Here is a 15,220-nt window from a genome sequence, read left to right on the forward strand (position 1 = left end):
AACACGGGATCGAGGAAGCAACCTGGGAACCCGAGAGCTCGATGAAAGAACGATATCCAAACCTATTTACAGGTAAGATTTTCGAGGACGAAAATTTCTTAAGTGAGGGAGAGTTGTGACAGCCCAAAATTGACCCTAGTCGGGAAGTGGTTTCGGACCGCTAAACCGAGTCACCGAAAGGTTTGAATGTGATGTTTATTGTCTAGAATATGTAATCATGAATGTGTGAAAATTTCAAGCTTCGATTTAGTCGATTGCATGTGAATTTAGTCAATAGGACTTATATGAGAAAATTTTAAAATGTGATAGGTCAATGCATAAGGACCTATTAGTGCATGTGGAAGAAAAAGGGACTTGCATGTCAAATTCCCCCTCCCTAATATGTAGTGGCCGGCCATGCTATGGGTGGAAACATGTCACCAACATGTTGTGTTAATGATGTATGGTAAGGAAAATAAAATAATAAGCATGATAATTAAATAATGAAAGGAAGGGTGATGAAAAAAAGAAAAGAAAAAATAATAATGGTCTCATGCATACACCCCATTGCCGTGAGCTAAAGGAAGGAAAAGAAAGGTTTTGTTCATCCTTTTTCAACCTCTTTTGACCGAAAATCCTAAGGAAGAGGATTAGGAGGAAGTTTGGCCATGCATGTAACTAGATTGAGGTATGTTTAATGTTATTCTTTGAGATTCATGTATATTTTAAGTTGTAAGTTCAAAATCTACCTAGCCATGGTTCAAACTTTGTTAAATGATGGAGATGACATTCGGCCATGAATGTTACGTTCTTGGTTGGTATTTTGATGTCTTTGGTGATGAGGTAAGGAGATGGTTGACTTTGGGTGTTTAATAAAAGGGTTTGGATGTGAGAGTGTGTGAGAAGTAGAAATGAGGAGTCTTAGCAACTCCATGAAGGTTCGGCCATGGTAGTTTGAGGATTAGAGATTTTATTTCTTGTTAAAAAATTTGATGAATCCTAGTGTGTGAAGTGTTTGAACCAACTAAGGATTAATAGATGCATGGGTACAAAGTAGGAAGAATCGGCTACTATGGTTGACACCAATGCCGAATGTAAAGATGTTATAGTAAATAATGTATGTGATTTGAGTTGATAATGTGAAAAAGGATAATTAGATGTATTATAAATGATATAAAGATTTTAGAAATTATTTTGGTTAGGTGTGTGTATGATTAAGTATATTCGGCAATATACTTAAAGTGAGTACTTGATATTATATGGGAGTATGTATATTCGGCCACATGAGTAAATATATATATGATGTTAAATTTGATTATGTATAATGGGCATTAAGATGTGGAACTTAAGAAATGTAGTCATATGTGGAATTACATGATGTTATAGTTGACATTGTACACACATATATCCATTCGGCCATCAACATGAGTAATTAGTGAGGATGGTTGCCGAATATACAAACATACATAAGCATGTGTAATTGAATTATGAATGTTTAACAAGATGGTTAAACTAGTGAATTATTGATTAAGCTCAAGGAGCTAAAGGAGGAGAATCAAGCAAAGGCAAAGAAAAGATCACTGAGTAGCCGAGTTGGAACTGTCTTACCCAACACAAGGTAAGTCATTAAGCATGTAGTTGGTATTATTTCAAATGGTCATAATGTTTATGTATTGATGCTGAATGGAATGAATAAATATACATATATATATGCATGTACGTATGTGATGATGAAATTGTTGAATGAAAAGAAAAGAGGTAAGATGTACTGAGTTGTTGATCTCGGCACTAAACGTGCGGGTATAACCATTTATGACCATGAGATTGGCGCTAAGTGCGGGGGATTAAATTGTACAGCACTAAGTGTGCGATTTGACTATGTTGCACTAAGTGTGCGAAATGAATATAATGCACTAAGTGTTCGAATTGACCATGCGGCACTAAGTGTGCGAGTTTGACTATGTAGCACTAAGTGTGTGATTTGATTACGTAGCACTAAGTGTGCGAGTTGATTATATAGCACTGAGTGTGCGGACTCAATATACATTCGTGAATCATTATGGACACTATGTGTGCGACACTATTGAGTCGATCGCGGACAGCGGATCGGGTAAGTGTCTTGAGTACATGGCTAATAGGTGCTATGCTTATACTTGGTGTTGAGCTCGGTAAGTTTGAACCTATGTGACAAATATACTTGAAGTCACGTACATAAAATTTATCGTAGGATGGGTGAAAGGCCGTTTAGTCGTTTGATTGTAACGAAAATAAATTGATTTATGAAAATGCTTCAATGTCCTATTGATGAGTATATGGAATGTGAATGCATGAATTGATATGAAACTGAATCGATAGGTTGGAGGAACTATGGTATGGTTCGGTATGGATGGAGTAAATTGTCTCGTTCCATTTTGTTTCCTCTTGTGATAATGTTATTGATGGATGGTAGTGCATTGCTTATGACTTACTGAGTTATAAACTCACTCGGTGTTTCCTTGTCACCCATTATAGGTTGCTTGGACTCATCTATTTTTGCGGGGTCAGGCCGTCATCGAAGTCAGCACACCGGATAGCAAGTTTTGGTACTTTCTTCTTAGTTGGCTTAGAAGAACATTTTGGCATGTATAAGCTATTACGTTGTGTTTGAACTTTGGCATGTAAACTTTAAGCCATGCGAAAATGGCACGAATGTTCGATTGAGTTGGATCAAGGGTAAGCATGAAATGGACCTAGTTACTTTCGTAACAGATGCTGGCAGCAGCAGTGTCATGAGATTGAAAAATCAAAAAATAGTAGGAGTGGAATTAATTGATGAATAAATTACGTAATCGAAGCTCGATGAGTCTGTTTTCATGAGGAAGTAACGAAAAGATCATATGGGCAGTATATTAAGAGATAATCAGATTTTTGTGGGACAGGGCCAGAACGGTTTCTGGATTCCCTGCTCCGACTTTGGAAATTCGTTATAAATTAAGCAGAAATAATTAGGGGTCGTACCATATATGTACAGATTCCTCTCTGAGTCTAGTTTTCATAGAAACAAATGGCATCAGTATTGAAGCCCCGTGCAGGGAGATATCCAAGTCGTAATGGGCAAAGGTCAGTGTAGTCGACCCCTGCAACATGGGAGACTTTGACTAATAAACTGTACTAATTGGCCCAACCAAAAATTCTAGAAAAAAATACATAGATGGGCACATGAGTCTAGTTTCTGGGAAAAATTATGAAACTGATTTTCAAGTTACGAAACTCAAGATATGATTTTTAAAACGACTAGTACACAGATTGGGCAGTGTCTGGAAAATAAATTTTATAAGGGGTTAAAGTCAGTTAACACCTCGTGTTCGACTCCGGTGTCGGTTTCGGGTTCGGGATGTTACACGTACGGAGGATAATCGGGGAAAAGGAAAAATAGTGGATTAGTCCCTATGAGTCAATCAATAGCCGTATAAATATTAGGTTAGTTCGTAGTGTATTCATATGTATTTGTGTCTACTACTTCCTGAAGAATCTTGAAGTTATAAAATTGTAAATGTTATGCAATGAGACTAATTTATTATAAACGAAAGCTAATGTGAGTTTGAATTAAATCGTGAATTGTTTAATATTAGGAAATATGAATGATACAATTTCTGAATGAATATGAATTATTACAGTATACAGATAGCTTATGTGGAAGTTGCTTTGATTTCTTAATTTGATAAACTCTGTAAAATCCCCATTTGAATGTAGAAAATGATTAGGATATGATTGGCATGCAATAGGGTTTGAACGAGCGCTTGTACGGCTTTGCAATTTAGTGCCTCTGTTTGCACGTTAGTGCCTCTGTTTTCACTTTGGTGCCTCTGTTAGCATTTCGATGCTCTCTAGTGTGATTGGGTTACCCGAGTATCCGAGTCATGTTACTATAGTTCATCGGGCTACAAAAATTATGGTATTGATGTAATGAAATGTAGGTATATTTATATGTATGATTTTGATTGACTCATTAAAGAGCATGATGTACATGATGATCTAAGTCAACACTAATTCTATGTGTTGTAAATGGTTGTCAGGTTTAAGTAATCTAAGTGTTTTTAGTTTTCAAATGTTTAGTTGAGCTAAGTTGATTTGAACATTTGCTATGAACTTCCTGAGCTTACTCTGTTTGCTTTTGTTTTTTGTAGCTAACGTTTTGTGGAACTGGTTGGACGGATTAATTTCAAGGCTCACACTATCAAGCTTCTGTTTGGTAGTTTTTGATTTGTTATTTAGTTTTTGTGGCATGTATATAGGGCGTTGAAGTTGAAGAACTTAATGTCTTAGTTGGATTTATAGTGTAGTTAAAGTTGGTTTATAATGTTAAATTTCATGTTTCATGGTAAAGTTGTGATGAATGTGATGAATTTAATTTGGAACACCATTTTAATTCAATTTTGGAATACGATGATTTGTGTCATTTGGCTTGTAAACATGATTATGTTATTTGGTATGATAGAAATGGTACCTTGTCAATTGATGTCTTACTTGGTGAACTGTTGTTAAAATGGTCTTTTTAGTTTTGGTAATTTATGAACTTAGAATGAAGTATGTTTGCATTTGATAGTTTAGCATGAGTAGATAATTCTTGGTATATGGTATATAGAAATTGGTTGATGATTTAATAAGTTCAATTAGTTAACAATGTTTTAGCTTGAATGATTGTGGTTTATGTTTGAAATGTGGTGTCAATGAGGGCATATTAGTTAGGCACATTGTTTGAATGTGAATTAATATATATTGGTATGTTTTGATACATTTTTGAATAGGTTAATGTGGGGGTAAATGCATGGCTTGGTGTCTAAGAAATTGTACGTGAATTGGCTTATGTTTGAAGGTATTTTGGGCATACACGATCTGGCACACGGTTGCATGAACGACCATGTGGCCTATTTGATTTTTGGTGCAGACTCGTACACACGGCCTCAGAGAGTTACACGGCCTGGCGACACGGTCGTGTGGCACTGAGTTACACGGGCAAAATGAGTTACACAGTTTGGCAACACGGCCGTGTTCCTAAGCCATACAGGTTGAGCTCTGTCACACGGCCGTGTGACCCCTATGTTCACTTTTTACTCAAATTTTTGTAAAAGTTTCATTTTAATCCAAAATTGTTCCAGTTTGTTTTAAATGTTTTGTAAGCTCGAATTAGGTCCTATTTTGATTTAATAGCATGGGAATGATTGCAATTAAGTTATTTGGTTATTTTAGTTTTAATCGGGAGCTATGTTAAGTTTTATAATTGTAATACCTTATAGCTCAGATCAGGCAACTGGACTAGATATAGGGAGTTACACACGTATATGTAGTCCATCATCCACTTAGGATTTAGGTATGCCACATTATGAACGTCAAAAGTGAATAAATCTATAAATGGATTCAAGATCTATTTTCCTTAGGTCCATTCCGATGTACTATCAGTCCAGTTAATCACATTTATGTCTTTATTTTTTGTGAGCCATCTGCTCCAATGCCCAAAACAAAATATCTCCCCAATTGGACTTGATAAACAACATATTAGTCTTTTAATAGGTTTGCTCAATACTGATTAGACTAAGGACATGCTTAGGTTAGTCTACTAATATAAGTTGTCTTTCTGTATTACGATCTAACCACGTAATACCACTTAGTATTAGTTAAACATTAGTCAACCAGTGAGCAACATTTGCTTCTATTTTTCTTTGTGCGCAAAAATCATATGAAGACAATTATACAAAGTATATTAATGTAATCCGTGAATTTTTTTATTAACCAATCTATTCAAAAATAATAATAATAACACAAGTGTACATAAATGAAAATACAACACTTTAGGGCACCAAATCCAAGACTCTACTCAAAACAACTGCTCGTCGATGAATTTCTCGTTTATTGCCAGGTTTATTTATTTCTCTACTATTGTCTCCAACCTTGAGAGATGATCTACGACTTGGTTTTCCATCCCTTTCATGTCTAAAATGTTGGATATGATGCCCTGAGTGTAGTATTTTTATCTAAGAACACTTGTAATTTTTCGAACATATTGGTTAATAAAACTATTCATGAATTAAATTAATACATTGTATATTGTCCTCACATGGTTTTTGCACGCAAAGCAAAATGGAATGAAATGTTGCTCATTGGTTGTCTAATATTTAACTAAGGCTAAACGGTATTACGTGGTCGAATCGTAATACAAAAAGAAACCTTATATTAGTATACCAACCTAAAAATGTCCTTAGTCTAATCGAAAATGAACAAATCAATTGAAAGACTAATATGTTATCTATCAAGTCTAATTGGGGAGATGCTTTGTATTGGGCATTGGAGCAGATGACTCCCAAAAGATATAATCATAAATTTGACTCACTGGATTGACAGTACATTAGACTAGACCCAAGAAGAATAGATTTTGAATTTATTTATGGATTTATTCACTTGTGATGTTCATAGTGTGGCATACCTAAATCCTGAGTGGATGACGGACTATGTATATGTGACTCATACACTTTGATGTAAGTAAAAACCTGAGTTCAAATAGATAATGAACCAAAAGCTAATGTGTTGGGTGTATGACTTCTGTAGTATGTAGCGTCATTCACAATAGTGGAATTCATAGCCTGAGATATGGGTAAATGATATCCTCTCATTGGCACTACATGGTTGATGAAAAGTAAACATGGCCATAGTTCTTTTGTCTTTGTTATGAATGACTTAATTACTATTCGATAGTAATTGACTTTTCATGAAGAAAGATATAATGGTTATCATGAGATAAAATATGACCATATTAGAAGAATAGATATTATCCCAAAAAGATAAAGGATATCCTATGAGGGTAACACATTTATGACAATGTCATTGGATGAGCACTAAGTAGTTGCTTTCGTAATGGTATGTTGCTAGGGAGAGCTCAGTCACGATACTATAGTGGAATGACTTCATGATTAAATGGGTTTATAATTAATAGGAGAAAAGCCAAAACTTAATTATAAATCATTTTAGCCTTAATTACATATATCTAATCGGTCCCTCCACTAGCTCGTTGAAACTAGAAATGAATTGTGTGTTTTAATAAAAATGAACGAAATGAATAAGAAAAGAGAAATAGGAAACATTCAAGAATAATTATGCTTTTCTCCAAAATGGTTAAATGAAATCATTTGGAAATTAATGTAGGTTTCCAAAAATGGAAATGGAAATGGAAATGATTCATTTGCACTTCTATATGGAATACTTAAAAATGATTGAAAGAATGAGTTTATGTTTTTGAGCTATTTTAAAGCCCAAAAATGAAAATAAATCATTTGATCACAGTGAACATGTTGAGTTGTGAAATATTAAATATATTTTCTCAAAATTTTACTAGGGGTAAAATCGTCAAATTTTATTGAGGGTAAAATAGGGATGAGAAAATTATTTAATATAAAATATTAAAGTTTATTTTGGGAAATAGAAAAATCGAATTGGGTTGGATCACATTAAAGAGTACCGGGTCAAAATGCCCAAAAAGTACTCGTAATTTGACCCGATGTGAGAGAGGCCCAAAACCCCTCATATAACATGAAAGGGGCGGCAACCCTAGTAGGAATACTAGGGTTTGACATCCACCCCACTCCTACTCTATGTAGGAAGTTGTTTTTATCTTTGAAATAAATTACTACAACTCAACAAGGGTTAAACCTTCTCTTCTATATCTAGTTATATATTAAATGAGTAATTGAGTTAGTGTCACTCATCAATCGAGTCCTAACTCAAATAGGAATTTGCCAAAAACCCTATCATTTATAAATAAACAAATACTATTTTAAGGATATTTATGATTTTTTATATTTAATAAATTTAGAAAAAAAAATTAAATATACCGAATGGGAATCATGAAATTTAAACCGAAGATTATTTATATCTCAATTTTATCATTTCAACCAAAGTTCGATTTAATTTTCATATAAAATTTTTATAAATTTATTACATAAATGTTTTCAGCCAAATTGAAATACTAAAATGTTTGAATGATCTTAGAGACAATTTAAGTGACACTAATGCAATGATTCATCAAAATCTCCCAACTCTTAAATAATAAATAATAATAACTCAAATAATACCATCAATAAAAGGTAATTATGTGATTTAAAATTATATATATATATTTATAAAAATCATCCACTCTTAAAAAAAAAAACCTTCTCTTTCTCTCAAAAACTACTGATATATATCATCTAAGGTCTTGCTTGATAATTTATTAAAAAAAATTAAATCAAATGAAAATTAATAGTTTCAGTGAGTTTTTTAAAGCATGTTTGATAGTTTATAATAAAAAGAAAATGATAAAATTTTCATTTAGCGTGAAAAATAATAAGTAGATAATGAGCTACTTATCAACAAATGGATTTTTTTATTTTTTTATTTGAAAATATTTAATACATTACGAATGAAGTTTTTAACCTCCTCAAGCAAGGTTAAAGGGTTAATAAATGTCCTTATGGATATAGTAAATTATTAAATATATACATTTTTTAAAAGAGATATATGCCAATTTTTTAAGACTATTTGTAAAAGAAAAAAAAATACATATCAATATATCAAATACTTACCATTATTTTATTTTATTTCTTTTAACATTATTGTTTAAATACTTTTCCTTTAAAATTTTAATAATTATATGTATAAAAGATTCTCATCATATTCTTCCACTTAATTTTAAGAAATATATCACATATTTTATAACTAAAATTCAGTATTTAAGTTTTGAACAATTTTAACACCCAACATTTTAGCCAACTTTGTCTTGCAACACCATCACCCCCACCTCAAGTCATGGACCAAAGGCCAATTTATTGCTAATAAAATTATTAATATAATATATTAATGCCTTTTCTATTTTTTCAGTTATAGGTTGAGATTTTTGTGAGTTCTAAATTAGATTTATCTCAAACTTAGAAATAGATCAATTTCGAACTTTTTTTTTCAAACTTGAATTCTACGAGCTCAAAAATACGCTTGGAATTGATTTTTTAAACTAACTCATTTATGAGTCGGCCAAGCTTAAACATGTTTTGCTAACTTTATTGTTGCCATAATTAACATGCATGACCGAAGGAATTGATTTTCTTTGATAAGTTTGTGTGCAAAATTCTATGCTTACAACTTCGATTTAGAATTCTTGACACTTATCCCGAAACCAATAGTGCAAATTTGAACGTTCGAAAAATATGGAATCACTTTGCCCAAACCATTTGAACTTTATATTACAAAAATAGTTTAACATGCCATATATATATATCCGAATAATTAAATTGTAAGGATTTTGTGCCAAACTTTTAAAATTTTAACCTCTACTATTAAATTATTATTTGATCAATTAAATTTTACAAAACATTTTCCACCAAGGGAAAAAAAAAACAGCTCAAATATAGTCCACCAAAAGTAGACACCAAAGAAAAACAAACTCAAATAAATTCCACCAAAAGTTGTTACAAACATCAAGAAGAGAACCTTATTACCCCCATCCGAACAGTGGGATGGCTTCCCAGCTATATTTCGCCAGCAATGGCAATGGCGAGTGTTAGCCTTCCATGCAGAAGATGTAGAAGGTAAAGAAAGAAAGAAAGAATCATATCCGGTATTGGTAATACTCTCCATACAGAAGTTTCTTAATTTCCAAATCTTTTATTTTGCTTAATGTGAACAAGACCAAGCATCCATGAACTGAAAACAGCTCAACTATGGACAAAGAGTTGATAAAAAAAGGTATCACCAAACTTCAGGGCGGAGCTCACCTGTTGCAGGGGGCATCCATCTCCCAGAATTGTATACATTTTCGCCTACTTTCCAACCAGGGACATCCTTCATCACTTCCGCTTCATACTCAAGATACTTCTTCCACTCTTTGACAAATCTAAAGAATGCAAGCAGGCAAACAAACATAGAAATAATCAATGCACTTTACCTATGCAAAAGAATTGGGGTAACCTGGATCATCAAATACCTTTCATCTTCTTCAGCTTGAAGCACAGGCAATATTGCTCTACGTGCAGCAAACTTTTCTTCCTTCAGTGCCCTGCAAAATGTAAATATTTCAGGCCTTTTTTTCTAAAATGAAGATAAATTTGCATTTGGCATATCTATTCAATTTAGTTTACATATTAAAAACTACATTATGGCTAAGAGAATAGAAATAAAATTGCAGCACTGTGAAGTGTATCTAAAATAAAAAATTAAGAAACCCGGTCGTCAATGATCAACTATTAATTTAGATTTCAACATGCATTTCAGAAAACATCACTTCAAATAAAGAGAAAAGCAATCAATTTCTGTAGTGGAGCATCAGAGAAGTCCCCCCTTCTATCAGCCAAAGGTTGGATCAAGTAAATAGAATTTGCCTCCTCGACAACAGCTCAGCATTGACTGTAGCCGATAGGGTTAGCCTGGTAAGTTCAAATGATATGATGCAACCAAACCATGTAGAGTTTGCAGTAAATCAATAGAATTATGGCCAATAAAGAAGTTAGAACTCTAGAAAATGTAGGTTATAAAAAACCTCTAGTTTCTCTCTCTAGTAGTTCAAAGAATATAATAAGAATAATAGTGTTTTCTATAAAGCTCACAACTTATCTATACTCAGATTTCTTGAAAATAAGGTTTATTTCTAGCCCTAGATTTAAACCCTGATCCTAGCCATCTATCTTACTAAGCTTTCTTGCAAATAAGTTTTATTCCGAACCCTAATCCCAGCCATCTATCATATGTCTAATAATTAATAGAAGACTAAAATAATAAAATAACAAAGTAATAAAGCTCCAGCATTGTTCACCCCAGCTTGGAAAACTTGACTCCAGCGAGAAAACTTTTACCACTTCAACCATAGTCCATAACATACACAACATCATCTATGTTGGTGCTACATTATGCAATATATATGTTGCCAAAACAATTTCACTTGTTAGGCAGAGGATGGTCAAATATTTTTTGTTGGTTAATGGTGCATAGAACCATGTACAGCAAAAATAAAAAACTTGTTAAGATTCCCAAGAAAGCTGATCACTTTTATCTCGACAAGGAGCTAAATGTATCATCCCAGCCTACGAGGAAAAGAATAATAGCTCCATACCTTCATAGTGGTAAATATGTTTAATTAAGGCCTCCACCATACCAAAAATAAATCTGTGAACCAAGCCATGCTTCAAGTAAATATCATGTAGATGCAATGCACTTCTTCCATTCAGGTTCAGTGCCAATATCCTCAAAAAATGGAGTCAAACCATCTTTCTTCAAATCCGTTTCTTCCTTCTTTGTGGATTGCCTTTAAATTGTCAAACACTGATTTAATACTATAATGAGCTTTCTGCAACACATCCTCCAAAAATAACTCCAACATTGGAAAAGCCAACCCCAATACGTGAATAGTTGAGCAATTTGACTCTAAGAGAATCTGATATCCATTGTTTCACAAGATATTCTTCCTTTTCTGAGAATATTCTAGCACAATTCATTTCTCCTGAAACCACTAGAACCTGGTTTTCAACTACAGCTTTCAGAAACTTAGCTTTCACATCGAATGCAAGCAGTTTTTCTCTACAAACTACATCATTACACTGTTACTTGCCTCCAAGCTTTCTTGCTTCTTCTTGAGGTCAGCAATGACTTCTCCCTTGGAAGATTCTGTTTCAATTATAGAAACCAAAGCAGTTATTTTTACATCAAGCTATAATTTTATGGCTTCCCTACTAGATGCCATTCCAGAGTCATCAACCAACATTTGTTTTTTGCAACATCAAGAAGATTTCTGAACCACCTCCAATCCTCCCCTTGTTCTGAGGATTTGGTTGTCACCCCTGTATCCAGAAAACCAAATATTCTCCTTTAACCGGATTCAAATCAATTTCTTCCGTTTCTTCAAGATATTCATCATAAATGGGTTCTAACATATCATAATCTTGCTCTAAAGCATCATGAAAGAGGTTTTCTTCCTCACAAAAATCAGATTTATTAGCGAGACCATATTCCGATATGTCAAAATGGTTATAGGCACCTTCCAAAATTTCCATCTAGGTTTCCACTTGTTACTGTTGCAGCCTAGCATAAACTACACATGACAATTCTTCAATTGCACGTCACATCACAGTTGCAGCCAATTTTGTTTTGTTACCCTAATTTCCTCATCCTTGACCTCTTGCACGTCCAACCATAGCTTAAAAGCAAATCCTTATATAAACACTAGGATCCAATTAGGCTTCAACGCCAAAATTTAAGTGGTTTAGGGAGAAATATTAGTAAATAAATAGAATTAGGGCTGAGCAAACGAGTAAGAAATCAGTCAGACTAGGTCATAAAAAACCTCTAGTTTCTCTATATTATTTCAAAGAAAAAAAAACAATGTTGTCTGTAAAGCTTATTATTTATTTATACAAGGCTTTCTTGCAAATAAAATTATATTATTAGCCCATGATTTAAACCCTAAATTAACAATCCAAGCCATCTGTCATAAGTCTGATAATTAACAAGACAAAATAATAAAATAACACAATAGTAAAGCTCTTGCATCATGCAGCCTCAAGTATCAACTTTTATTACTACCTTAATTTAGCTCATGCTTTGATAGTTACACTATTTATCTTAAATAAATCAAAGTAAGGGAATCTAAAGCATATCTCCAAAACAGAATAGATCTGAGCTTATTCGTTTTATGTTATTTCTCTAGTGCATGCAATTTCGGCTATCTCTCTTTATCAAAAAGATCAATTCAACAATTGATGCATAGAGAATCTCAAACTTCCCCAACCCTTGCCTAAATCATAGATTATCCATGAATGGCTTGCTAAATGGAAAAGGTACACCATCTTGCCTAAAAGTGCCCGATCTGGATAAGCTATAGCACCTAATTGCATCAAGTTTCATTTTTCCAACCTTGAACATGAAAAGGAAAACTCATATAATTCATGCTTAAATCTAGAAGCCTCATTGCCCAAAGAGTCCAAGATGGTCACAAATCAAGAAAATGCAAAAAGCCAACCAAATCGTGCATTTTATTTACCACCCAATATTATTGGAATTAGTACCTATAATCCTGCAGTCTGGAAATAACCCCAAATACCTATGCTCAATGCAACATATAATGTGGTTTAAAGTGAAATCTGAAAATGATTCCTTTCCAACACAATTAAGCATTAGAATCAATACTAGTGCCTAGAGTACACCTAGCGCCATTGACAACACTGCTTTAAAATCAATAAGCAACAATTTGAATGACCATTCAAGCACTCTTACTTATTACTCTGAGACCAACAATTAGAAGATCAACAACTCATCATCAACGCATAAAAGAGTATCATGTTCAGATATAATCTCCCCTATATTAAATGCACATGCTAGTTTCAACAAATCTCTAAATCCTTGTTGACATTTCCGGTTTAAATGCTACAAAATGTATGGATATACTATGAATGTTAGCAAATTACTAAAATAAGAAAATAGATAGGCTCTTGAAATTTTCATGCATTGCCCATATTTCATGACCAAATAATAGCACCAGCAGCAAAATGTTGTATCTGAACATATCTTTCCTTTTCCCTCTCCTACCAGCTTCTTCATAGGGTACAGAATAAATACCATTTGAAAGAAGCGACAACCCTTAACCGATTGTTTTGCCTTGTGAAATACTAACAAAATACAAAAATAAGTAAATAGGCAGACTCATGAAATTATCACGAAGAGTCCATATTCAGGAACAAATAATAACTTTTCTCAGGAAATTATTTATCGGAACTTTGCTTTTCCTTTTCCCCTTCTACCAGCTTCTTCATAGGTTACATGAGACAAAGCCATTTGAAAGAACCAGGAATACTGAACTAGTTGTTTACCATGTGAAATACTAAATTAATTACTAAAATCAGTACATAGGTAGACTCCTGAAATTACTAAACTCGGATATAGGCAGGCAGCAGGCTCATAACTCATCATGCATTGTCAATATGATAGAACCAAATAATAATACTGTCAGCAAACCATTGTATCTCAACCATCTTTCCTTTTCCACTCCCATCAAACTTCTTCAGAAGATATATACTAAAAGCCATTTGAAAGAACCAGAAAATATGAACGAAATATGATACCAAGAATCAGCCTCCACATTTCCAAGGCATATTTGATATAAAAAATTAAATTAAATCTATCCAATAAACAAGGACAGATAAAGACCCATATATAAATTAAACACCAGACTAAGATCTAACTCCAAGCTCCATAATAAGATAAAAAAGTCTTCAATCCCATCAAAAGCTTTCTACCTAATAAAAGAGGTAAGAGCAAATATACATATATCATAATGAGTTCATAGAAATCATTTCAAGCAACCCAATAAACGAACCGATTAAATATACAAAAATACTATCAATGAAAACTGAAAAAAAAATGAAAACCTAGATTAGAATATGACGAAAAGAAGGGAAAATTAAGGATTTTTCCAGAGAGAATAAAAAGAAAGGACCTGCGGATCTTGTTCCCTTGGCCGACTTGGTACATCCCATACGAGAAGGCACCAAAAGCAGCTAGAAAGATAGCCATAGCACTTGGGCCCTTGTTGGGTATCCGACGGGCGTACCTGACGGGGGCGAACCCACCCGGAGGAGGCCCATCTTGGAGAAGTGGCATGTCCTTCACACTCGCCATTCCTGGCTTCTTCCTTATCACTGCCTCAGTCATTTTCCCTAGTTTTTCTGTAGTTCTAGAGAGAGTTTGCGTGCAAATTGTAGAAAGTGGTGGTGGCGTTATAGAGGGGGGTTGTTTATTTGAGCTTGGGTCCGTCTTCCGCTACGCCACTTGGTGGGCTTATTTCCAAGTGCAGGTCTGTATAAGGTATAATGACAAATTTAGTTCTTTAACTTTTACACATTTATTCAATTAGGCCCTTACGCTTTTATTTGAAGCAAATTGACCTTCAATTTTTCATTGCTCACGCACTATTTTATCTTACATGTAAAGCTAGCGAATGATTTAAAAATTATATTGAATATTAAAAAATTGGAAGTTAAAAATTTCATAAATAAAAATTATAATTCAAAAATTTATGAAAAATGCTCTTTAAAATTAAAAAGTTATAAAAAAATCAATCCAAAAAAATGCAATTTTTTTTTCAAATTTGTAAGAGAAATGCAAAATAATTTTATGTTTTTAATTAAAATTTTAAAAATTCCAAAATTATGAAAAAAAATAAAAAAATCTTCAAAGAAAAAAATATTTTTTACTT

At 33.3% G+C, this 15,220-nt stretch overlaps 1 protein-coding gene across 1 annotated transcript; it reads right to left on the reverse strand.

The window, feature by feature from the left end:
• Positions 1–9,403: 9,403 nt before the first annotated feature.
• On the reverse strand, positions 9,404–14,924 carry LOC107914878 (NADH dehydrogenase [ubiquinone] 1 alpha subcomplex subunit 13-B). Its single transcript, XM_016843925.2, has 3 exons — positions 14,462–14,924; positions 9,965–10,036; positions 9,404–9,874 (listed from the first exon to the last, which is right to left on the reverse strand). Exons 1-3 carry the CDS (start codon positions 14,674–14,676, stop codon positions 9,730–9,732), a joined length of 432 nt encoding a protein of 143 aa, XP_016699414.1. The 5' UTR covers positions 14,677–14,924; the 3' UTR covers positions 9,404–9,729.
• Positions 14,925–15,220: the final 296 nt, after the last annotated feature.

This window comes from Gossypium hirsutum, chromosome D10 (assembly GCF_007990345.1).
Source record: "Gossypium hirsutum isolate 1008001.06 chromosome D10, Gossypium_hirsutum_v2.1, whole genome shotgun sequence".
Lineage (NCBI taxonomy): Eukaryota > Viridiplantae > Streptophyta > Magnoliopsida > Malvales > Malvaceae > Gossypium > Gossypium hirsutum.